The following is a 24,550-nucleotide window of genomic DNA, read 5'->3' on the forward strand; positions in this document are numbered from 1 at the left end:
ATTTGGCCCAAAAAGTCTGCTCCACCATTTCATCTTGACTAATTACCCTTCAAACCCCATTCTCCTGCTTTCTCCATATGTAACCATATAACCATATCACAATTACAGCATGGAAACAGGCCAGCTCGGCCCTTCTAGTCCATGCCAAACACTTACTCTCACTTAGTCCCACCAACCTGCACTTAGCCCATAACCCTCCATTCCTTTCTTGTCCATATATCTATCCAATTTTACTTTAAATGACAACACTTCTACTGGAAGCTCGTTCCACACAGCTATCACTCTCTGAGTAAAGAAGTTCCCCCTTATGTTACCCCTAAACTTTTGCCCCTTAACTCTCATGTCCTCTTGTTTGAATCTCTCCTTGAATCTCTCAATGGAAAAAGCCTATTCACGTCAACTCTATCTATCTCCCTCATAATTATAAATACCTCTATCAAGTCCCCCCTCAACCTTTTATGCTCCAAAGAATAAAGACCTGACTTATTCAACCTTTCTCTGTAACTTAGGTGCTGAATCCCAGGTAACATTTTAGTAAATCGCTTCTGTACGCTCTCTATTTTGTTGACATCTTTCCTATGATTCGGTGACCAGAACTGTAAGCAATACTCCAAATTAGGCTTTACCAATGCCTTGTACAATTTTAACATTACATCCCAACTCCTATACTCAGTGCTCTGATTTATAAAGGCCAACATACCAAAAGCTTTCTTCACCACCCTATTTACATGAGATTTCACCTTCAGGGAACTATGCACAATTATTCCAAGATCATTCTGTTCTACTGCATTCTTCAATGCCCTACCATTGACCATGTATGTCCTATTTTGATTAGTCCTACCAAAATGTAGCACCTCACACTTATCAGCATTAAACTCCATCTGCCATCTTTCAGCCCTCTCTTCTAACTGGCTTAAATCTCTCTGCAAGCTTTGAAAACATACTTCATTATCCACAACGCCACCTATCTCAGTATTATTTGCATACTCACTAATCCAATTTCCATCCCATCATCCAGATCATTAACGTATATGACAAACAACATTGGACCCAGTACAGATCCCTGAGGCACACCACTAGTCACTGGCCTCCAACCTGACAAACAGTTATTCACCACTACTCTCTGGCATCTCCCATCCAGCCACTGTTGAATCCATTTCACTACTTCAATATTAATACCTAACGATTGAATCTTCCTAACTAACCTTCCATGTGGAACCTTGTCAAAGGCCTTACTGAAGTCCATATAGACAACATCCACTGCTTTACCCTCATCAACTTTCCTAGTAACCTCTTCAAAAAATTCAATAAGATTTGTCAAACATGACCTTCCACGCACAAATCCATGTTGACTGTTCCTAATCAGACCCTGTCTATCCAGGTAATTATATATACCATCTCTAAGAATACTTTCCATTAATTTACCTACCACTGACGTCAAACTGACAGGCGGATAGTTGCTAGATTTACTCTTAGAACCCTTTTTAAGGACATAGGACATAGGGTAACAGAGGAAATGAAACAGATTGACATTCGGAAGGAAACGGTGATGAGACGACTGATAGGACTGAAGGCTGACAAATCCCCAGGTCCAGATGGTCTGCACCCTAGGGTACTAAAGGAGGTGGCCCTGGAAATTACGGATGCATTGGTAATCATTTTCCAATGTTCCTTAGATTCAGGATCAGTTCCTGAGGATTGGAGAATGGCTAATGTTATCCCACTTTTTAAAAAAGGAGGGAGGGAGAAAACAGAGAACTATTGACCTGTCAGCCTGACATCGGTGGTGGGAAAGATGCTAGAGTCCATTATTAAGGATGAAATAGTGGCATATTTAGATAGCAGTGATAGGATTGAGCCGAGCCAGCATGGATTTACCAAGGGTAAATCATGCTTGACTAATCTATTGGAGTTTTTTGAGGATGTAACCAGGGAGTTAGACGGGGGAGATCCAGTGGATGTAGTGTACCTTTTCAGAAGGCATTTGATAAGGTCCCACATAGAAGATTGGTGGGTAAAATCAAAGCTCAGGGCATCAGGGGGAAGGCATTGACATGGATAGAAAACTGGTTGGCAAAAGGTAGCGGTGAATGGGTGTTTCTCGGAATGGCAGGTGGTGACTAGTGGGGTGCCACAGGGCTCGGTATTGGGACCACAGCTGTTTACCATTTACGTTAATGATTTGGATGAAGGCATAAAAAATAACATCAGCAAATTTGCTGATGATACTAAGCTGGGTGGCAGTGTGACATGTGATGAGGATGTTAGGAGAATTCAGGGTGACTTGGAAAGGCTGGGTGAGTGGGCAGATACTTGGCAGATGGCGTTTAATGTGAATAAGTGTGAGGTTATCCACTTTGGGAGTAAGAACAGGAAGGCAGATTATAATCTGAACGGTGTAGAATTGGGTAAGGGAGAAATACAAAGAGATCTCGGAGTCTTTGTTCATCAGTCACTGAAGGTGAATGAGCAAGTGCAGCAGGCAGTGAAGAAGGCTAATGGAATGTGGCCTTTATTACAAAGGGATTTGAGTACAAGAGCAAGGAAATCCTCTTGCATTTGTACAGAGCCCTGGTGAGACCACACCTGGAGTATTGTGTACAGTTTTGGTCTCCAGGGTTAAGGAAGGACATCCTGGCTGTAGAGGAAGTGCAGCGTAGATTCACGAGGTTAATTCCTTGGATGTCTGGACTGTCTTACACAGAGAGTTTAGAGAGACTGGGCTTGTACACGCTGGAATTAAAGAGATTGAGAGGGGATCTGATTGAAACATATAAGATTATTAAGGGATTGGACAAGATAGAGGCAGGAAATATGTTCCAGATGCTGGGAGAGTCCAGTACCAGAGGGCATGGTTTGAGAAAAAGGGGTAGGTCATTTAGGACAGAGTTAAGAAAAAACTTCTTCTCCCAGAGAGTTGTGGGGGTCTGGAATGCACTGGCTCAGAAGGTAGGGGAGGCCAATTCTTTGGATGCTTTCAAGAAGGAGCTAGATAGGTATCTTATGGATAGGGGAATCAAGGGATATGGGGACAAGGCAGGAACTGGGTATTGATAGTAATTGATCAGCCATGATCTCAAAATGGCGGTGCAGGCTCGAAGGGCCGAATGGTCTACTTCTGTACCTATTGTCTATTGTCTAAACAATGGAACAACATGAGCAATACGCCAATCCTCCGGTACCATTCCCATTTCTAATGGCATTTGCAATATTTCTGTCAGAGCCCCTGCTATTTCTACACTAACTTCCCGCAAGGTCCTAGGGAATATCCTGTCAGGATCCAGAGATTTATCTACTTTTTGTATTCCTTCCTCTTTTGGAAGAGGACAGCAAGGCTTTGAGTGGAAGTGCGGCGGCGGCGGCCATTTTCAAATTGTCCAATTGCGTCTCAGATCGGAGTTCTGAGAGGCGGGACTGCGCAGGCGCGTGAGGAGGCCTGGGAAGGAGGGAAGATATAAAAAGAACGCAGCCTTAAGAAGTGGGCAGCGGAGTGCGCCGGGAGCAGAGTGTAGGGCTTGGGCTCAGGGGGCTTAGGCAGAAGAGGGCACAGTAGACTTATCTTTTAGTTCTTGTTATTTTTAGTTATTTGGGAAGTATGAGTGTGAGGGCAGCTTGTTGTTCTCGGTGTCGGATGTGGGAGGTCCCGGAGTCTCCGAGCCTCCCGGACGTCCACACCTGCGCCAGGTGCGCCGAACTGCAGCTCCTGAGGGACCGAGTTAGGGAACTGGAGCTGCAGCTCGATGACCTTCGCCTGGTCAGGGAGAGTGAGGAGGTGATAGAGAGGAGTTACAGGCAGGTGGTCACTCCGGGGCCACGGGAGGCAGATAGGTGGGTCACGGTCAGGAAGGGAAAGAGGTAGGTACTAGAGAGTACCCCAGTGGCTGTACCCCTTGACAATAAGTACTCATGTTTGAGTACTGTTGGGGGGAGATAGCCTACCTGGTGGAAGTGACAGTGGCCGGGCCTCCGGCACAGAGGACGGCCCTGTAGCTCAGAAGGGTAGGGATAGAAGAAAGAGGTCCATAGTAATAGGGGACTCGATAGTCAGGGGTTCAGACAGGCGGTTCTGTGGAGGTGATCGGGAGTCCCGGATGGTAATTTGCCTCCCTGGTGCCAGGGTTCGGGACGTTTATGATCGCGTCCAAGATATCCTGAAGTGGGAGGGTGAGGAGCCAGAGGTCGTGGTACATGTAGGTACCAATGACATAGGTAGGAAAGGGGAAGAGGTCCTGAAACGAGAGTATAGGGAGTTAGGAAGGCAGTTAAGAAGAAGGACCGCAAAGGTAGTAATCTCGGGATTACTGCCTGTGCCACGCGACAGTGAGAGTAGGAATAGAATTAGGTGGAGGATGAATGCGTGGCTGTGGGATTGGAGCAGGGGGCAGGGATTCAAGTTTCTGGATCATTGGGACCTCTTCTGGGGCAGGTGTGACCTGTTCAAGAATGACTGGTTACACTTGAATCCTGGGGGTCCAATATCCTAGCGGGGAGGTTTGCTAGGGCTACAGGGCAGACTTTAAACTAGTAAGATGGGGGGGGGGGCGGGAATCAATTTGAGGAAACTATGGGAAAGGAGGTTAGTTCACCAGTAGAGCAAGTAAATAGACAGTGTGTGAGGGAGGAATGGCAGGTGATGGAGAAGGGATGCGCTCAGCCCGAAGATGTAGGGAAGAAGAAAGAAAAGGATAATAAATTTGAATGCATTGTTAGGGATGAGAAGAAAGGAGGGGGTGGAGAGTATCTTAAATGTATCTATTTTAATGCTAGGAGCATTGTAAGAAAGGTGGATGAGCTTAAAGCGTGGATTGATACCTGGAATTATTATGTTGTAGCTATTAGTGAAACATGGTTGCAGGAAGGGTGTGATTGGCAACTAAATATTCCTGGATTTAGTTGCTTCAGGTGTGATAGAGTAGGAGGGGCCAGAGGAGGAGGTGTTGCATTGCTTGTCCGAGAAAATCTTATGGCGGTGCTTTGGAAGGATAGATTAGAGAGCTCCTCTAGGGAGGGTATTTGGGTGGAATTGAGGAATGGGAAGGGTGTAGTAACACTGATAGGAGTGTATTATAGGCCACCTAATGGGGAGCGTGAGTTGGAAGAGCAAATGTGTAAGGAGATAGCAGATATTTGTAGTAAACACAAGGTGGTGATTGTGGGAGATTTTAATTTTCCACACGTAGACTGGGAAGCTCATTCTGTAAAAGGGCTGGATGGTTTAGAGTTTGTGAAATGTGTGCAGGATAGTTTTTTGCAACAATACATAGAAGTAGCGACTAGAGATGGGGCAGTGTTGGATCTCCTGTTAGGGAATGCGATAGGTCAGCTGACAGATGTATGTGTTGGGGAGCACTTCGGGTCCAGTGATCACAATAGCATTAGCTTCAATATAATTATGGAGAAGGACAGGACAGGACCTAGAGTTGAGATTTTTGATTGGAGAAAGGCTAACTTTGAGGAGATGCGAAGGGATTTAGAGAGAATGGATTGGGTCAAGTTGTTTTATGGGAAGGATGTAATAGAGAAATGGGGGTCATTTAAGGGTGAAATTATGAGGGTACAGAATCTTTATGTTCCTGTTAGGTTGAAAGGAAAGGTTAAAGGTTTGAAAGCACCATGGTTTTCAAGGGATATTAGAAATTTGGTGTGGAAAAAGAGGGATGTCTACAATAGATATAGGCAGCATGGAGTAAAGGAATTGCTCGAGGAATATAAAGAATGTAAAAGGAATCTTAAGAAAGAGATTAGAAAAGCTAAAAGAAGATACGAGGTTGGTTTGGCAAATAAGGTGAAAGTAAATCCGAAAGGTTTCTATAGTTATATTAAAAGCAAGAGGATAGTGAGGGATAAAATTGGCCCCTTAGAGAATCAGAGTGGTCAGCTATGTGTGGAGCCGAGGGAAATGGGAGAGATTTTGAACGATTTCTTCTCTTCGGTATTCACTAAGGAGAAGGATATTGAATTGTGTAAGGTGTGGGAAACAAGTAAGGAAGTTATGGAACCTATGACAATTAAAGAGGTGGAAGTACTGGCGCTTTTAATAAATTTAAAAGTGGATAAATCTCCGGGTCCTGACAGGATATTCCCCAGGACCTTGAGGGAAGTTTGTGTAGAAATAGCAGGAGCTCTGACGGAGATCTTTAAGATGTCACTAGAAACGGGGATTGTGCCGGAGGATTGGCGTATTGCTCATGTGGTTCCATTGTTTAAAAAGGGTTCTAGAAGTAAGCCTAGCAATTATAGACCTGTCAGTTTGACATCAGTGGTGGGTAAATTAATGGAAAGTATTCTTAGAGATAGTATTAATAATTATCTGGATAGACAGGATCTGATTAGGAGTAGCCAGCATGGATTTGTGTGTGGAAGGTCATGTTTGACAAACCTTATAGAATTTTTTGAAGAAGTTACGAGGAATGTTGACGAGGGTAAGGCAGTGGATGTAGTCTATATGGACTTCAGCAAAGCCTTTGACAAAGTTCCACATAGAAGGTTAGTTAAGAAGGTTCAGTCGTTAGGTATTAATGCTGGAGTAATAAAATGGATTCAACAGTGGCTAGATGGGAGATGCCAGAGAGTAGTGGTGGATAATTGTTTATCGGGATGGAGGCCGGGACTAGCGGGGTGCCTGAGGGATCTGTTTTGGGCACAATGTTGTTTGTAATATACATAAATGATCTGGATGATGGGGTGGTAAATTGGATTAGTAAGTATGCCGATGATACTAAGGTAGGAGGTGTTGTGGATAATGAGGTGGGTTTTCAAAGCTTGCAGGGAGATTTATGCCAGTTAGAAGAATGGGCTGAACGTTGGCAGATGGAGTTTAATGCTGAGAAGTGTGAGGTTCTACACTTTGGCAGGAATAATCCAAATAGAACATACAGGGTAAATGGTAGGGCATCGAGGAATGCAGAGGAACAGAGAGATCTAGGAATAACAGTGCATAGTTCCCTGAAGGTGGAGTCTCATGTAGATAGGGTGGTGAAGAAGGCTTTTGGAACGCTGGCCTTTATAAATCAAAGCATTGAGTACAGAAGTTGGGATGTAATGTTAAAATTGTACAAGGCATTGGTAAGGCCAAATTTGGAATATTGCGTGCAGTTCTGGTCACCGAATTATAGGAAAGATATCAATAAATTAGAGAGAGTGCAGAGACGATTCACTAGGATGTTACCTGGGTTTCAGCACTTAAGTTACAGAGAAAGGTTGAACAAGTTAGGTCTCAATTCATTGGAGCGTAGAAGGTTGAGGGGGGATTTGATCGAGATATTTAAAATTTTGAGAGGGATAGATAGAGTTGACGTGAATAGGCTGTTTCCATTGAGAGTAGGGGAGATTCAAACGAGAGGACATGATTTGAGAGTTAGGGGGCAGAAGTTTAAGGGAAACATGAGGGGGTATTTCTTTACTCAGAGAGTGATAGCTGTGTGGAATGAGCTTCCTGTAGAAGTAGTAGAGGCCAGTTCAGTTGTGTCATTTAAGGTAAAATTGGATAGGTATATGGACAGGAAAGGAGTGGAGGGTTATGGGCTGAGCGCGGGTAGGTGGGACTAGTGAGATTAAGAGTTCGGCACGGACTAGGAGGGCCGAGATGGCCTGTTTCCGTGCTGTGATTGTTATATGGTTATATGGTTAAACATGCCAGTACTTCCTCCTCTTTAATCATCATAGTTTCCATAACTTCCCTACTTGTTTCCCTTATCTTACACAATTCAACATCCTTCTCCTTAGTGAATACCAAAGAAAAGAAATTGCTCAAAATCTCTCCCATCTCTTTTGGCTCCACACATAGCTGTCCACTCTGATTCTCTAAGGGACCAATTTTATCCCTCACTATCCTTTTGCTATTAATATAACTGTATTACCATAACCTTTCCCACCCTGACTAATCAATAACCTATCAGCTTCTGCCTTAAATACACCAATGATCTGGCCTCCACAGCTGCCTTTGGCAATGAAGTCCACTGATTCACCACCCTCTGACTAAAGAAATTCCTCTTTATCTCTATTCTAAAAGGATGTCCCTCTATTCTGAGACTATTCTTAGACTCCCCCACAACAGGATATATGTTCTCCATATCCACTCTATCTAGGCCTTTCAACATTTAATAGGTTTCAATGAAATTCCCCCCTCATTCTTATAAATTCCAGTGAGTAAAGGCCCAGAGCCATCAAATGCTGCTCATACAATAACCCTTTCATTCCCGGAATTATTATCGTGAACCTCCTCAAAATCAGCACATCCTTTCTTAAATAAGGGGCCCAAGACTGCTAATAATACTCCAAGCAAGGCCTCATAAATACTTTGTAAAGTCTCAGCATTATATCCTCACTTTTATATTCTAGTTCTTTTGACTTGAATGCTAACATTGTATTTGCCTTCCTCAATACCGACTCAAGTTAACCTTTAGGGAATCCTTTATGAGATCTCCCAAGTCCCTTTGCCTCTCAGATTTTTAAACTTTCTCCCTGTTTAGGAAATAGACTATGCTTTTATTCCTCCTACCGAAGTGCATGACCATACACTTCCCAACACTGTATTCCATTTGCCACTTCTTTGCCCATTCTTCTAATCTGTCCATGTCCTTCTGTAGCCTCCCTGCTTCCTCAGGATTACTTGCCCCTCCACCTGTCTTCGTATCGTCCACAAACTTGGCCACAAAGCCATCAATTCATTCATCTAAATTATTGACATATAATGTAAAAAGAAGCACTCCCAACACAGACCCCTGTGGATCACCACAAGTTACCGGCAGCCATTCAGAAAGGCTCCCTTTATTCCCAATCCTTGCCTCCTACCAATCACCCAATGCACTGTCCCTGCTAGTATCTTTCCTGTATTACCATGGGCTCTTAACTTGTTAAGCACCTTCTCAAAAAACTTCTGAAAATCCATGTAAATAACATCCACCAATTCTCCTTTGTTTATCCTGCTTGTTCTTTCCTCAAAGAATTCAAACAGATTTTTCAAGCAAGATTTTCTCTTAAGGAAATCATGCTGAGTTTATCATGTGTCTCCAAGTACCCCAAAACCACATCCTTTACAATCAACTCCAACATCTTTCCAACCACTGAAGTCAGGCTAACTAGCCTATATTTTGCTTCCTTCTACTTCATAGCCTTCTTGAAGAGAGGAGTGACATCTGTAATTTTCCAGCCCTCTCGAACCATGCCAGAATTTAGTGATTCTTGACAGATCATTACTAATGCCTCCACAATCCCTTCAGCTACCTTTTTCAGAACACTGGGATGTAGTCCACCTGATCCAGGTGACCAGGCTACTTTTTAGTTTTCTAAGCACCTTCTCCCTAGTAATAGCAATTGCACTCACTTCTGTCCACTGACACTCATGGACTTCCAGCAGACTGTGAGTGACTTTCATAGTGAAGACTGTTATTAATTTTGTTCTAATTCTGTTCTTCCTTGCATAATTTTGTATTATTTATGTTTTTCTTGTAAACGTTGTCTCTAATGCTAAGTGCCTGTGATGCTGCTGTACTTTGCACCTGTGCACACATCTACTTGTGGATCACTGGGGACCTGAGTCACCCCAACCACAATCTATTCCAGCTGCTACCATCTGGGAGGCGGTACCGCAGCATAAAAGCCAGGACCAACAGGCTCCAGGACAGCTTCTTTCACCAGGCCATCAGACTGATTAACCCATATTGATTTGAGTGTATTTCTATGTTACATTGACTGTTTTATTTATTATAAATTACTATGAATACAGATTGCACATTTGGACAGAGATGAAACATAAAAATATTTCCTCCTCATGTATGTGAAGGATGTTAAGAAATAAAGTCAATTCAATTGTGCAGATGAGAATAAACTTGACTTAGATATTGACTAATTTACTCCATTTTAATATTTATTTTTTTATTTATTTTCTTTAAAGATACAATGTGGTATAAGCTTTTCTGGCCCAACAAACCACATCACCCACCAAACCCACTTATTTAACTGTAACATAATCACAGGACAAGTTATAATGACCAATTAATCTAGTAGCTGGTACATCTTTGGAATGTGGGAAGAAACCTATGCGTTCATGGGGAGGACATACAAACTCCTTACAGATGAAGTCTTACATTGAAGTCTGAACTCTGATGCCCTGGGCTGTAATAGCATCACGCTAGCTGCAATGTTACCATGGCGACCCATCTATTTCTAATAAAATATGAATAAATAAAGTATTGACAGTACTAACCAAGATAAAATTTCCCCTTCTCTCCTCACGTTGGAATACAAAGCCATAAATGCACTATAGCTTCATCTGTCCCACCCACAGCAATTCTGTGTGCATGTCTCTTGACAGATATCGATGGCGGGTTGTCCACAGACAAACTTTTGTGTGATCCTATCTTCATGGATTGCAACCACAGTGTGACCCTGGTTTATTTTTTCCTTCACCAGTCCAAAAATACAGAGATCAATTGGCGTGCTACCTAGCAAAATCAGGGCAGATTGGAGATGAAACTACCAACCTTTCTCATCTCTCTTGCACTGGTACTGTATTATCATATCTAGGGAATCCCAGAAGTTTGTTAGGAAAACAGGGCCTGACATCAGGATGATTAATTTTCACCAATGCTTGCATTATTGCAATGTGTGTGATCAGAAGGGACAAAGGATCAGAACTACAATATCCACAGAGTAAATGCAGCAAGAAGCTTTCAACTGGAGATACTTTAACACTGTGCTTGCAAGTAGATTTTACCAACCTTGGTAAACACTGGTAGTACAATGAGCTGTGCTACGGCTGCTTACAAAGCTTACACAACCTGTTTGGCAGATATAATACAGATGGTAATCATAACAAAGCCTTATCTGCAGATGACTGATAGGAGGAGTAGATAAACGTTTAGTTTGCAGACACAGCTGGCTGCAACTTTTCTTCAGAGTGTAGATGTAAATGGCAAATTACTGTTCTTCAGTAAAGGCTTGCCATTGCGCAAAAAAACTGATTGGGTAATTTCTGCAAAGGCTGAATTGTGAAGCCTCGGCAATTGTTTCATCTCCATTTATGGATATAGTGCAATTGAACCACTTTCTCATATTTAATCGTGAAGATAGGGGGTCACATGTACAACCCCATGTATTCTGAGTTACCTGTGCTGCTGGGGTGAACACACCCAAGTATTGTCCAACAGCTCAGTTAGGAGAATCAGAGGGAGAGTCATATCCAGGTTACATCACTGATCAATTTGCTTTCTTGTCTGACTGACTCCCTAAGCAGAGGAAGCGGAGGAAATCTGGGCAAAGACAAAGAAAGAAGCTGGGGAGAAAAATTCCCAATTCCTGATTTTTCAGCTCAGCCCCTTATCCCAACAATTTTAAAGTTAGTTTTGTTTTGATTTCTTTTTAGCCAATGTGGTTTATAAAGTGACAAGAAGTTTAGATAGTTAAATATAAATTTGGTTTAGATAGAACAGAGAGAAACTTTGCATGTGAATAGGGAAATGTATCACACACAAGGGAGTTGATATGAGTCTAAGGTTTATTTGTAGTAATAGGAGGGACTGGATGTTATGTAATGGATACACCATCTTTTGGAGGGTAGGATAAAAGAGCTGAAGGGGGCTAATAATTGAGTATAGAGAATGGGCTTATAGCTTCCAGTTAATATGGGGCAGCTAATCTTCAGTAGAATGTCAAATACAGGATAAAAAGTAAGCACAAATAAATAAAGCACGTTAATAGATCAGTCAGCATTCTTTTCTACAATTGCTATTCCTCTCTGTGCCTTGTGGTGCATTGGGCGGCAACCTTGCCATTTCTTTAGCACTTTTGTCTGGTTTTTACGAGGTCGAGTTGCTAGCTTGGTGCTCAACTCTAACACCTAGCCTCAAGCAAGTTTTAATCTAAGGCAAGTTATACTCCATTTAATTTTTACACTCCCAAGAATTACTCACTCCAGAGATGGTGGGCTACAACTTGGCTTGGTGAAAAGCCTGGGGCTGTGTTCATTGGAGATGGGGGTGCCTACCACTGGAAGTAAGTTTGTGGGACTCACTCTTGGTTGGTGGTATGGTATGGTATGGCCTATTATTTCACTTGGACATGCAGCTAACACTCTTAAGGGATTAGCCCCTATATTTTTCAGGCAAAGGTAGCTGAATGAAAGAATTAGGCTCTTCCGATGACTGGATAAGTAAAAACACAAAATTAAAGAAGAAAGCTAAAATCAGCAATGCTGTGCTCTCGGGCTGAGCATCTATAACATGCAAAGCTACAACCTATTTCCTCTCTAGGCATGGCCCTCCAATTGAGTGTAGGATCATTCATTTCTGTACATAGACAAAGTGGGTCAGTGCCATTAGGAAGGAAAGATAGGAAGAAAAATTGTATTGTTACTATGATACTAAGGTACAAAAAAGAAATTCTGTCTGCCACACCTCCAACACGATCTATACTTCAAAATCTTGTGCATGAAGAGCACTGAAAAGGCACAAGGAGACAGAAATTGCATTGCATTTCAGGGACATCCACTCACCATCATTGAAGTCTCTGCCAAGTTCATGATTGGGGCAACGTTTCACCACTTCAGTCACATGTTCAGCCTTTTTATAAACTGGCATTGCACGCACTACACTGCCCGGAGGTGGTGGCGAAGCCAGTTTCACTTGGATGGGACACGTCTTTGCAATCTGACAGTAAAGTTTCTTCAGCAGTGGTGAATACTATAAAAAGAAATAACACATAGAAAGCAGTAATTAAAAACACATGAACTTCTTCATCATGCCTCATTTGTCATTCTTCCACAGTAATTTCACAAGTTATCGGATGGAGTTGGATAATCCCACATTTAATTCTATACACATTTTATAAATATCCATATAGTGCAATGGTGCATGAATTAAATAGGTAAATTACTGGATTTTTTTATAATGGAGATACAACGTGGAGTAGATCCTTCTGGCCCTTAGAGCCACGCCACCCAGCGATCCCCCAATTTAATCCTAGACTAATCACGGGATAATTTACAATGACCAACTAACCTACCAACCGGTATGTCTTTGGACTGTGGGAGGAAACTGGAGCACCAGGAGGAAACTCACATGGTCACGGGGAGAACCACAAACTCCTTAAAGGGAGTGGTGGGAATTGAACCCAGGTTGGCTGTATTGATAATCATTACACTTCTGTGAAATAGAGAGGCAGTGAAATAAACTGATCAGTGCTTGGATTTCCTCTACAATATAGTGTAAAAAACTGGGAATGGGTTGTTTCTACTGTAAAAAACTCAACATTGTAGATCGTTCAACTTGTAAACAATTAAACCAGCTGGAGATATCAAAGGTTCATTTATTACCAAAGTATGTATCCATATACAACTCTGAGATTCCTCTTCTCCAGATAGCCATGATGCAAAGAAAAACCATGAAAGTCATTCTGAGAGAAACATCAAACCCACCCACCCTCTGCACAAAAAAGGATGGCAGCCTGATGATCAACCCCTCCCCCCACAAAAAAATAACAGTATGCAACAAGAACATCAACCCCAAAATCCCTTTCCCTCGCACAATAAAACGGAAAGGAATGGGCAAAAACACAGAATATTGAAACCATAAGTCTCAGAAAGTCCACAATCCATAAATGCAATAATTCAATCAATAAACACAGAACCACGGTAACAACCTCTGACAACATCAAAAGAGAGAGACACCACATGAACGCAGAAGTCATCCTGCCTGCCATACAGCAATAGGCCACTCACAGACTCCCTCTCTAACAGCAGATGGATATCCGGAAAGGAAGGGGGCAGAAGCCAGAATAAGAAGGTAGGGGAGGGGAAGGAGTACAAGGTGATAGGAGAGACCAGGTGAGGCGATGGTGGTGGGTGGGAAGGAGAAATGAATTAACAACTGAGATGTGATAGATGGAAAATGGTAAAGTCATAGAACATTACAGCATAGAAACAAGCCCTTTGGCCCATCTGGTTTGTACTGAACCATTGACCTGCACCTGGACCATAGCCCTCCATACCTCTCCCATCCATGTACTTATCCAAATTTCTCTTAAATATTGAAATTGACTCTGCATCCATAACTTGCGCTGGCAACTCATTCCACACTCTCACCACCCTCTGAGTGAAGAAATTTCCTCTCCTGTTCCCCTTAAACATTTCACCTTTCACTCTTAACCCATGACCTCCAGTTGTAGTGTCATCCAACCTAAGCCTATGGAAAAAGCCTACTTGCACTTGCCCTATCTATAGACCTCATAAGTTTATATACCCCTATCAAATCTCTGCTCAATCTTATACGTTCTAGGGAACAAAGTCCTAACATATTCAACCTTTCTCTATAACTCGGGTCCTCAAGTAGACGTGTGGATGTGTAAGAGACACCCAGATGGTATGTTGCCTCCCAGGTGCCAGGGTTAGGGACATCTTGGATCGTATCCATGGCATTATAAAAGGGGAGAGTGAGCAGTCATAATTCTTGGTAAATATTGGCACCAATGACATAGGTAGGAAAAGGGAGGAGGTACTGAAGAGAGAATTTAGGGAGTTAGCCAGAAAACTGAAAAGCATGACCTTCATCATAGTAATCTCTGGATTGCTGCCTATGCCATGAGCCATTGAGGGTAAGGATAGGATGATTCAGCAGATGAATGTAAGGATGATGAATGGTGCAGGGGGCAGGGCTTCAGCTTTCTTAATCGTTAGGATTTCTTCTAGGAAGAAATGAACTATACAAAAGAGATGGGTTACTTCTGAACACGAGGGGGATCAATATCCCTGAAGGCAGGTTTGCTAGAGCTGTTGGGGAGGGTTTAAACTAATTTGGCAGGGGGATATGGGAACCAGAGTTGAGGGTTGAGGATCGGGCAATTAGTATACAACTAGGTGCAATCTGCAGTGAGACTTTCAGGAAGGATAGGCAAATGATAGGGCAAAATTGCAGTCAGTCTAACAAAGGGACAAAATCAAAATAGGGTGATGAATACAGGACTGAAGGTGTATTTGAATACATGCAGTATGCAGAATAAAGTAGACGATGTTATAGCAAAGTGAAGAGTTTTGTAGGTATGACGTTATGGGCATTATTGAGTCGTGGCTGAAAGATCATAGTTGGGAGCTTAACATTCAAGAATACACATTGCAACACAAGGATAGGCAAGTAGGCAGAGGAGGTGGGATGGCTCTGTTGGTAAAAAAAAATGAAATTGAATCCTTAGAGGTGACATAGGATCAGAAGATGTAGAATCCTTGTGGGTAGACTTAAGAAACCGCAAGGGTAAAAATACCCTGATGGAGTTATATACAAGCCTCCAAATAGTAGCCAAGATGTGGCCTACAAATTACAATGGAAGGTAGAAAACACATGTCAAAAGGACAATGTTACAATAGCCTTGGGAATTTCAATATCCAGGTAGATTGGGAAAATCAGGTTGGTGCTGGGACACAAGAGAGTGAATTTGTAGAATGCCTATGAGATAAGGACAAAAAAACCATAAGAAATAGGAGCAGGAGTAGGCCATCTGGCCTGTTGAGCCTGCTCTGCCATTCAATAAGATCATGGCTGATCTGACTATTGACTCATCTCTACCTAACTGCCTTTTCCCCATAACCCTTAATTCCCCTACTATGCAAAAATCTATCAACCTTGTCTTAAACATATTTACTGAGGTAGCCTCCACTGCTTCATTGGAGAATTCCACAGATTCACCACTCTTTGGGAAAAGCAGTTCCTCCTCATCTTCATCCTAAATCTACTCCGCCAAATCTTGAGGCTATGTCCCCTAGTTCTTGTCTCATCTCAGATGGAGTGTAATGCTGAGAAGTGTGAGGTTCTACATTTTGGCAGGAATAATCCAAATAGAACATACAGGGTAAATGGTAGGGCATTGAGGAATGCAGAGGAACAGAGAGATCTAGGAATAACAGTGCATAGTTCCCTGAAGGTGGAGTCTCATGTAGATAGAGTGGTGAAGAAGGCTTTTGGAACGCTGGCCTTTATAAATCAAAGCATTGAGTACAGAAGTTGGGATGTAATGTTAAAATTGTACAAGGCATTGGTAAGGCCAAATTTGGAATATTGCGTGCAGTTCTGGTCACCGAATTATAGGAAAGATATCAATAAATTAGAGAGAGTGCAGAGACGATTTACTAGGATGTTACCTGGGTTTCAGCACTTAAGTTACAGAGAAAGGTTGAACAAGTTAGGTCTCTATTCGTTGGAGCGTAGAAGGTTGAGGGGGGATTTGATCGAGGTATTTAAAATTTTGAGAGGGATAGATAGAGTTGACGTGAATAGGCTGTTTCCATTGAGAGTAGGGGAGATTCAAACGAGAGGACATGATTTGAGAATTAGGGGGCAGAAGTTTAAGGGAAACACGAGGGGGTATTTCTTTACTCAGAGAGTGATAGCTGTGTGGAATGAGCTTCCTGTAGAAGTAGTAGAGGCCAGTTCAGTTGTGTCATTTAAGGTAAAATTGGATAGGTATATGGACAGGAAAGGACTGGAGGGTTATGGGCTGAGTGCAGGTAGGTGGTACTAGGTGAGATTAAGAGTTCGGCATGGACTAGGAGGGCCGAGATGGCCTGTTTCCGTGCTGTGATTGTTATATGGTTATATGGTTACCAGTGGAAACAACTGCCTCTCTATCTATCCCTTTCATCATTTTATATGTTTCTAAAAGATCTCTTCTCATTCTTCTGAGTACAGTCCTAGGCAACTCAATCTCTCCTCACAGTCTAACACCGTCATCTCTGGAATCAACCTGGTGAACCTCCTCTGCATTGCCTCCAAGGTCAATATATCCTTCCTCAAGTAAGGAGACCAGAACTGCACACAGTACTCCAGGTGCGGCCTCACCAGTACCCTGTATAGTTGCAGCATGACCTCCCTGCTCTTGAATTCAATCCCTCTAGCAATGAAGGCCAACATTCCATTTGCCTTGACAGCCTGCTGCACCTGCAAACCAACCTTTAGCGATTCATGCACAAGCACTCCCAAGCATGTTGCAAACTTTTACTATTTAAGTAACAATCTTATGTTCCATTTTTCCTTCCAATGTAAATGACCTTGCATTTTCCAACATTGTACACCATCTGCCAGACCTTTGCACATTTAACCTATCTATATCTCTCTGCAGACTTTTCGTATTCTCCACACAATTTGTTTTTCCACTCAATTTAGTGTCATCAGCAAACTTAGATACACCACACTCAGTCCCCTCTTCCAGATAGTTAACCTGGAAGTCATGGGCCCAGCAATAATGCCAGTGTCACAATGTTCACCACTGATTGCCAACCAGAGTTGTATCTCAATTCTCTGCTTTCTATTGGTTAACCAATTCTCTATCCATGCTAATCCATCATCCCCAACTCTATGCATCCTTATGGATAAGTCTTTTATGTGTCACCTTATCGAAGACTCTCTGGAAATCCAAGTAAATAACATCCATCTGTTTCCCTCTATCCACTGCGCTCATTATATCTTCAAAGAACTCCAGTAAGTTTGTCAATTGAAACCTGTCTTTGCTGAATGCATGCCGTGTCTGCCAGATCCTTTTCTTTACATTTCTTAAAAAGATGGCTTTTTAGAACAGCTTATAATTGAGTCAACTTGGCGAAAGGCTATTCTGATTTGGGTGTTGTGTAATGAACTAGATTTGATTAGGGAGGTTAAAGTTAAGGAACCCTTAGAAAGTAGTGATCATAATACAAGACCATAAGATATAGGAGTAGAATTAGGCCATTTGGCCCATCGAGTCTGTCCCGCCGTTTCATCATGGCTGATCCATTTCCCTCAGCCCCAATCTCCTGCCTTCTCCCCATAACACTTCATGCCCTGACTAATCAAGAATCTATCAACAGCTGCCTTAAATATACCTAATGACTTGGCCTACACAGCTACCTGTGGCAATGAATTTCACAGATTCACCACTATCTGGCTAAATAAATTCTCCTTATCTCTGTTCTAAATGGATGGCCCTCTTTTCTGAGGCTGTGCCCTCTGGTCCTAGACTCTCTGACCATAGGAAACATCCTCTCCACCTCCACTTTTTCAAGGTCTTTCAATATTCATTGAGATCCTCCCCTCATTCTTCTGAATTTCAGGGAGTACAGACCATCGTACGGTAACCTGGAATTCCTGGAATCATTCTCTTGATTTGATAGACCACACTGCAATTTGAGAGGGAGAAGCTAAAGTCAGATGTATCAGTATTACAATGGAGTAAAGGGAATTCTAGTGGCATGCAAGAGGAGCTGACCAAAGTTGATTGGATGGGGCCCCTAGCAGGGATGACAGCAGAACAGGCATGGCTGGAGGCTCTGGGAGAAATTCTGAAGGTACAGGATAGATACATCACAAAAAAGTAGTAGTATTCTAAAGGCAGGATGATGCAACCATGGCTGACAAGGGAAGTCAAAGGATTGCAAAACTTTTAAAAATCAGCAGAAGGCAATTAAAAAAGCATAAGGAGGGAAATTATGAAATATGAAGGCAACCTAGCCAATAACACCACAGAGAATACTAAAAGGTTTTTCAAATATATAAAGAATAAAAGAGAGGTGAGAGTAGATATCAGGCTGTTGGAAAATTATGCTGGAGAGGTAGTAATGGGGGCAAGGAAATGGTGGATGAACTAAATAAGTATTTAGCATCTGTCTTCACCGTGGAAAACACTAGCAGTACGCTGGAAGTTTGAGAGTGTCAGGAGGCAGAAGTAAGGACAGTTAGGGGGAAGGTACTTGGGAAGCTCAAAGGTTTGAAGGTGGGTAAGTCATCCGGCCCAGGTGGAATACACCCCGGGGGTCTATTATGGTTGACTTCATCCACTTTGCCTCCAACTTCCACCCTGCCCTCAAATTCACCTGGTCCATTTTCAATACCTCTCTTCCCTTTCTCAATTCGCACTGACTCTATCTCCAGAGACAGCTTATCCACTGATGTCTATTACAAACCCATGGACTCTCTCCATCCATGGCTTCCTACACTGTCGTGATCAGGCCACACTTAGGTTGGAGGAACAACGTTTTATATTCCGTTTGGGTAGACTTCAATCTGATGGCACGTACATCAATTTCTCAAACTTCTGACAATATCCCCTCCCCTCCATTTCCCATTCCCTTTTCCCTCTCTCACCATCTCCTTGCCTAATGTACTTTTTTTCCCATAGATGCTGCCTGGTCTGCCGAGTTCCTCCAGCATTTTGTGTGTGTTGACCATCCCTAATCAGTCCCTGTCTATTCAAATACTTATATATCTGGTCCCTTAGAATATCTTCCAATAACATTCCCACTGAAGAACTGAAGAAGGAATCTAACAGGACAGGACAGTGGACCTTTGAAGAAATGGAAGGAGGAGAGGAACCAGATGGAAGTGCTGTGCATGTGAAGAGAAGTGGTGAGAGGAAATGGCAAAAGAGTGAAAAAGGGAGGGGAAAGAAATTACTGGAGAAATTGATGTATTTGCCATCAATTTGGAGGCTACCCAGATGGAATATGAGGCGCTACTCTTCCAACCTGTATTTTGCCTAATTGTGGCAGTAGAGGAGGCCATGGACAGCAAAGTTGGTATGGGAATGGGAAATCAAATTTCTGTCCATAGACGCTGCCTATCCTGCTGAGTTCCTTCAGCATTTTGTCTGTGTTGCTCAAGATTTCCAGCATCTGCAGAATCTTGTGTTTAACCTATAATACAAAACCAACTTCTATGTTAATCTCCTATTTTATGTAATAAGGCTATTTTTTTCCAATATATTTCCCTTCACATTTGCAGGAGCTGATGAATGAATGTGAATCTGACGCCTCACAAAGTGAGCTTGCTTCACAGTGCTGGATAATGAACTCTCTATTCATAGAGTCATAGAGAACTACAGCACAAATAGGCCCTTTGGTCCAGCTATTCTGCGGCAAACTGTTATTCTGCATATTCCCATTCTGCGCCTGGACCATAGTCCTCCATACCACTCCCATCCAGGTACTTATCGAAGCTTCCCTTAAAATGTTGTAATTGAACCCACATCTACCACTTCTGCTCGCAGCTCATTTGACACACACACACACCACTCTCTGAGTGAAGAAGATCCTCCTCAGGTTCTAATCTCAGCCAACCTCAGTGGAATTTACCCTATCTATACTGTTTATTATTTTGTATACCTCTATCAAATCTCCCCTCATTCTTCAATGTTCCTTGAGAATCAGCTCAGCACAGATCTATTCTTATACAATGTCATCCAACATACATTTACTTCCCAATTTATCATAATTTGGTGATCAGTCAGGATGATGTGGCTTTTCTTTCTCATATTTTGCAACAAATTTGGCTGAAATGAACAAAAAACAAATCCAGGAATTTTACACTGTATGGTTTATCACCACATTGTTCTCACTGCAAAGAGTTTCAAGTTTTGCTTTCAGGTTTCAATTTAGCTATGTGCACTTTACCATAAAGTCTACTGTACATGATACAGGTATAGCTTTGACACAAAAAGATGAAAATCGGTTTAGACAGGGTTTCAAATCTATTTGTTTAAAGTATAAACTAAGTTAAACCTGTTTAGTCATGTCAAAGATGGAGAAATCTCTTTGTTGTGTCCAGAAACTGGTGTTTGAAATCCAAATGCTATGCTTCACTTTGAAAATAACTCTTCTATTTGATTTTCATTCATGGGTAGTACAGTTCAGTACATGGAGGTCTCCACATGATTACTGACGTGTTTTGGCATGTAGAGAAGAACCCAATACTCCAGCTGGAGTATATGATTTCCTGACGCCATCTGATATTTATACAGACATGAAGATTAATAGAGTTAAATGATAGTGTTTAAAAAACTATAAATTGTGATTGACTTTCCATCAGACTGCTATTCAGAGATCTGATTATGTAAGCTTCCCATATATGGGTAATCCAGGATCAAATCAATACCAATGCACTGAGATATACCATTTGAACAAGATCAGGAAATGGGATTTGAGAATCAGCCCTTGTATTCATGGGCCGCAGATATATCCAGATATGTTCCAAATCCTCATCACTGTCCTGTGGAAAGCACATACCAAAATCTAAGACAGGCAAGGCAGATATTGTTTATAATGCTTCCATGTTTGAACAGTTGACCTGTGTTCATATAGCTTGATGGTCACCTGGATAAAAGGTGCTTTAGAGCAGTACAAAATCTATTCAAGAGCACTCATCTCTTTGTCTCCCCCACCCCAAGCATTTCAACAGCATCACAAGAACACAAAGGAGCATCAGGAATAGGTTGCCAGGGCCTTCATCCTACCCTGCCATTCAACATGACATGACTGAACAATGCTGGCCTCCACTCCTCCTCTGTGCCAATTCCTCAATCTTCCAAATATTTACCCATTTCCACCTTAACACAGCCTCCATCATCCTCTGAGGCAAAGAATTCCAGAGATTCTTTATCCTGTAGGAGAAGAAATTTTTACATACCTGTTTTAAATGACCGGCCCTTTATTTTGTAATTATGACTCTGTCATTCTCCCAATAGTGAAAGAATCTCAACATGTATCCAGCCAACCCCCTTCAATATATTCCCAAGAACGCATATTATATATTTGAATAAGGTCACCCCTTGTTTTTCAAATGCTTGTATCACTGCAACCTACAAACTCATTCTCAAGGACTCTTTACACCCATGTTGTTAGTATGTTTTATAAGCATAATTTGTCTTCTTTTGCACATTACTTGTTTGCCAGTTTTTATTTATGTATAGTTTTTCATAAATTCTATTGTATTTTTTACTTTCCTGGGAAAGCCTGCAAGAAAACGAACCTTAGGGCGGTACAGTATATGGTAACCTATTTTTTTTAAATTTTATTTGAATTCTTTCAGTAGATCACTGTAAATACTCACCAGTAGAAGACATTGCAAAATCAAGGGGGAATTAAAAACACAAAATGCTGGCAGAACTCAGCAGGCCAGACAGCATCTATGGGAGGAGATGCTCCTCCCATAGATGCTGTCTGGCCTGCTGAGTTCTGCCAGCATTTTGTGTTTTTATTTATTTCCAGCATCTGCAGATTCACTCGTGTTGCCGGGGAATTAAAAAGTTTCATAGAGTTGTACAACATGGAAACAACATGATCCTCTGCTCCTCCTTGTCCATGCTCACTCACTGCTACTCAATTATACAAATCGTACACTATTCCTGCTTTTTGTCATCCGTACATTCCCACTGATCCCACAGATCCATTATGATCACTGCAACCATCTACATAAGAGGGTCAGTTTATAGTGGCCAACTAACAACCCACGTCATTGGGATGTGGGAGCAATTCAGAACATGGTTACATGGGAGAATTCCTAAACTCCATACAGACAAAACCAGAGGTCACAATTGAACTGTATTGTTGGAGCTGTAAAGAGGCAGCACTACTATCTGCACTACTGTGCTGCCTTAAATCATGACTGTAGCTGTGTCAGATATGACTGTTCTGAAAAGTTCAATCCCCATCCTGGAGACCCAAACACTAAATTTAGGCATATGCTCCAGTCCAACAATGAGAAGTGTGTTGCATTTCATAATACCAGGGACTAAATTGTATTCCCTCCAAATTGTGAGTTAAGATTAATTTGCCTCCATCAACCACAGTCTGTCAGCAGAGAAGACTGATGTGGAATTCTAATTGTAATGAAGGTGTGGTAGAGTAGTGGGTGGTTAAAATATAACCAATTAAAGTCCATGGAAGATCAAAATTTTGGAATGTTATACTGACTCATCTGTTTGTTGCAGTTATCATACATTTAAACTACATATCAGATTACTAATGTGCTTATTTCTTTGAACAAAGTTATATATTCTACTTTACAATTTCAAGGACAACTGGGTTGTCATCTTGGCCATCTCATCTTCAACTAATGCCAATATTCAGTTCTTTTCTGTTGTGGGACATTATTAGAGCAAAATGACTGGCATGCTGTTAAATTGACTGCAGTGGTTTACAGCATTAAGTGATTTAAGGTGTTTCAATTACTTGACAATGTTCCATATCCTTTCACAACTCCAGAAAATACCAACAATATCATCAGACAGGTTGACTATTGATACTTTCTCAGTTTGTTACACATGCACTGTCCTGCTGAAGGGTCTCGGCCCGAATCATCAACTGTACTTTTTCTCCATAGATGCTGAATGGCTTGCTGAGTTGTTCCAGAACTTTGTGTGTGCTGCTTGTATTTGCTAGAAATGGAACCTAATGGTTACTTAATCTACATTCTAGCTGTTGGCCTTTATATGTCCATAGTACCGTGGACACTTCCAAGGAACGATACCTCAAAAAGGCAGCATCCATCATTAAGGACCTCCATCACCCAGCACATGGCCTGTTCTTATTGCTACCATCAGGAAGGAGTTACAGGAGCCTGAAGGCCCACACTCAGTGATTTAGTATCAGTTTCTTCTCCTCTGGGACATTGAACCCATGAACACTACCTCACTACTTTTTAAATTTCTATTTTAGCTCTACTCATTTAAGTTAACTATTTAATATATATACATACTTACTGTAATTCACAGTGATTTTTTCTATTATTATTTATTACATTGTACTGCTGGCACAAAGACAACAAATTTCGCAACATTTGCCGATATTAAACCTGAGTCTGATTTTGATTTATTTCCTTGTCTATTTCTTAAACCCAACACAGTAGACCTCACATTTCATCATAATCTATGAAAACAGTAAGAAGAAAAAGCCAGGTGGTTTATGGCAAATTCTTCTCACCCAGAGCCTGGAATTTGCAAGCGACTTACTGATCACCGACTGGGGGCCGAGAAACAGGTTATCCACAGGGTACACATGAACCACTTCAAGGAAAAGACAAAATTAGCCACTGGAAATATGAACAGTGCTTTAGATCCTAGGTAACAATGAACAATGGTGTGTGAGATTTATTAGTAGACATTCAAGTATCTTCAGAGAGCAGTTGATATTAAACTGCTAGGAAATAGAAGAGTGGGAGTATGCTTAGTCTATTATAGAGCTCCAACTTTCACATTTACATAAATGTATAGAGGCGTATTGTTGAACAGGTTGGAGGATGTGGAAGGTAAGGAGCAAAATTGGGAGTAAGATTACAATATTAAACATTTGAAATCATTTATTAACCATTTTCTAACAAATCACACCACAAAAAATAAGTTGTAAATACACAAATATGCACAGATAACTTTAAAACCACATTGACATTCTAAAGACATGAGTTATATCTCTAGCAAAGACTAATTGCTCTTTCTGACCGTTAGTTTTGTTTGGGTGGTGGGACAGAAGGAGGAGGTGATTACAAGACCATAGACCATAATATTTAAGAGCAGAATTAGGCTATTTGGCTGATCCATATTCCCTCTCAGCCCTAGTCTCCAGCCTTCTCCCCATATCCCTTAATGCCCTGTCCAATCAAGAATCGATCAACCTCTGCCTTAAATATACATAAAGACTTGGCCTCCACAGCTGGTTGTGGCAAAGAATTCCACAGATTCACCACTCTCTGGCTCAAGAAATTCCTCCACATCTCTGTTCTAAAAAGTCACTTCTCTATTCTGATGCTGTATCCTCTGGTCTCAG

General features: G+C 41.7%; 1 protein-coding gene across 5 annotated transcripts in view; it reads right to left on the reverse strand.

Moving 5' to 3' along the window:
* The window catches only part of tp73 (tumor protein p73), a 164,559-nt gene that overhangs the window by 18,198 nt on the left and 121,811 nt on the right, over positions 1-24,550 (reverse strand). For all 5 annotated transcript variants that reach the window (XM_059952184.1, XM_059952182.1, XM_059952183.1 and 2 more), the window contains one exon: positions 12,494-12,680. In XM_059952184.1, the coding sequence (XP_059808167.1) occupies positions 12,494-12,680 (187 nt within the window). The remainder of the gene's footprint in view (positions 1-12,493; positions 12,681-24,550) is intronic.

The sequence above is a fragment of the Hypanus sabinus genome, chromosome 27 (assembly GCF_030144855.1).
Source record: "Hypanus sabinus isolate sHypSab1 chromosome 27, sHypSab1.hap1, whole genome shotgun sequence".
Taxonomy (NCBI): Eukaryota; Metazoa; Chordata; class Chondrichthyes; order Myliobatiformes; family Dasyatidae; genus Hypanus; species Hypanus sabinus.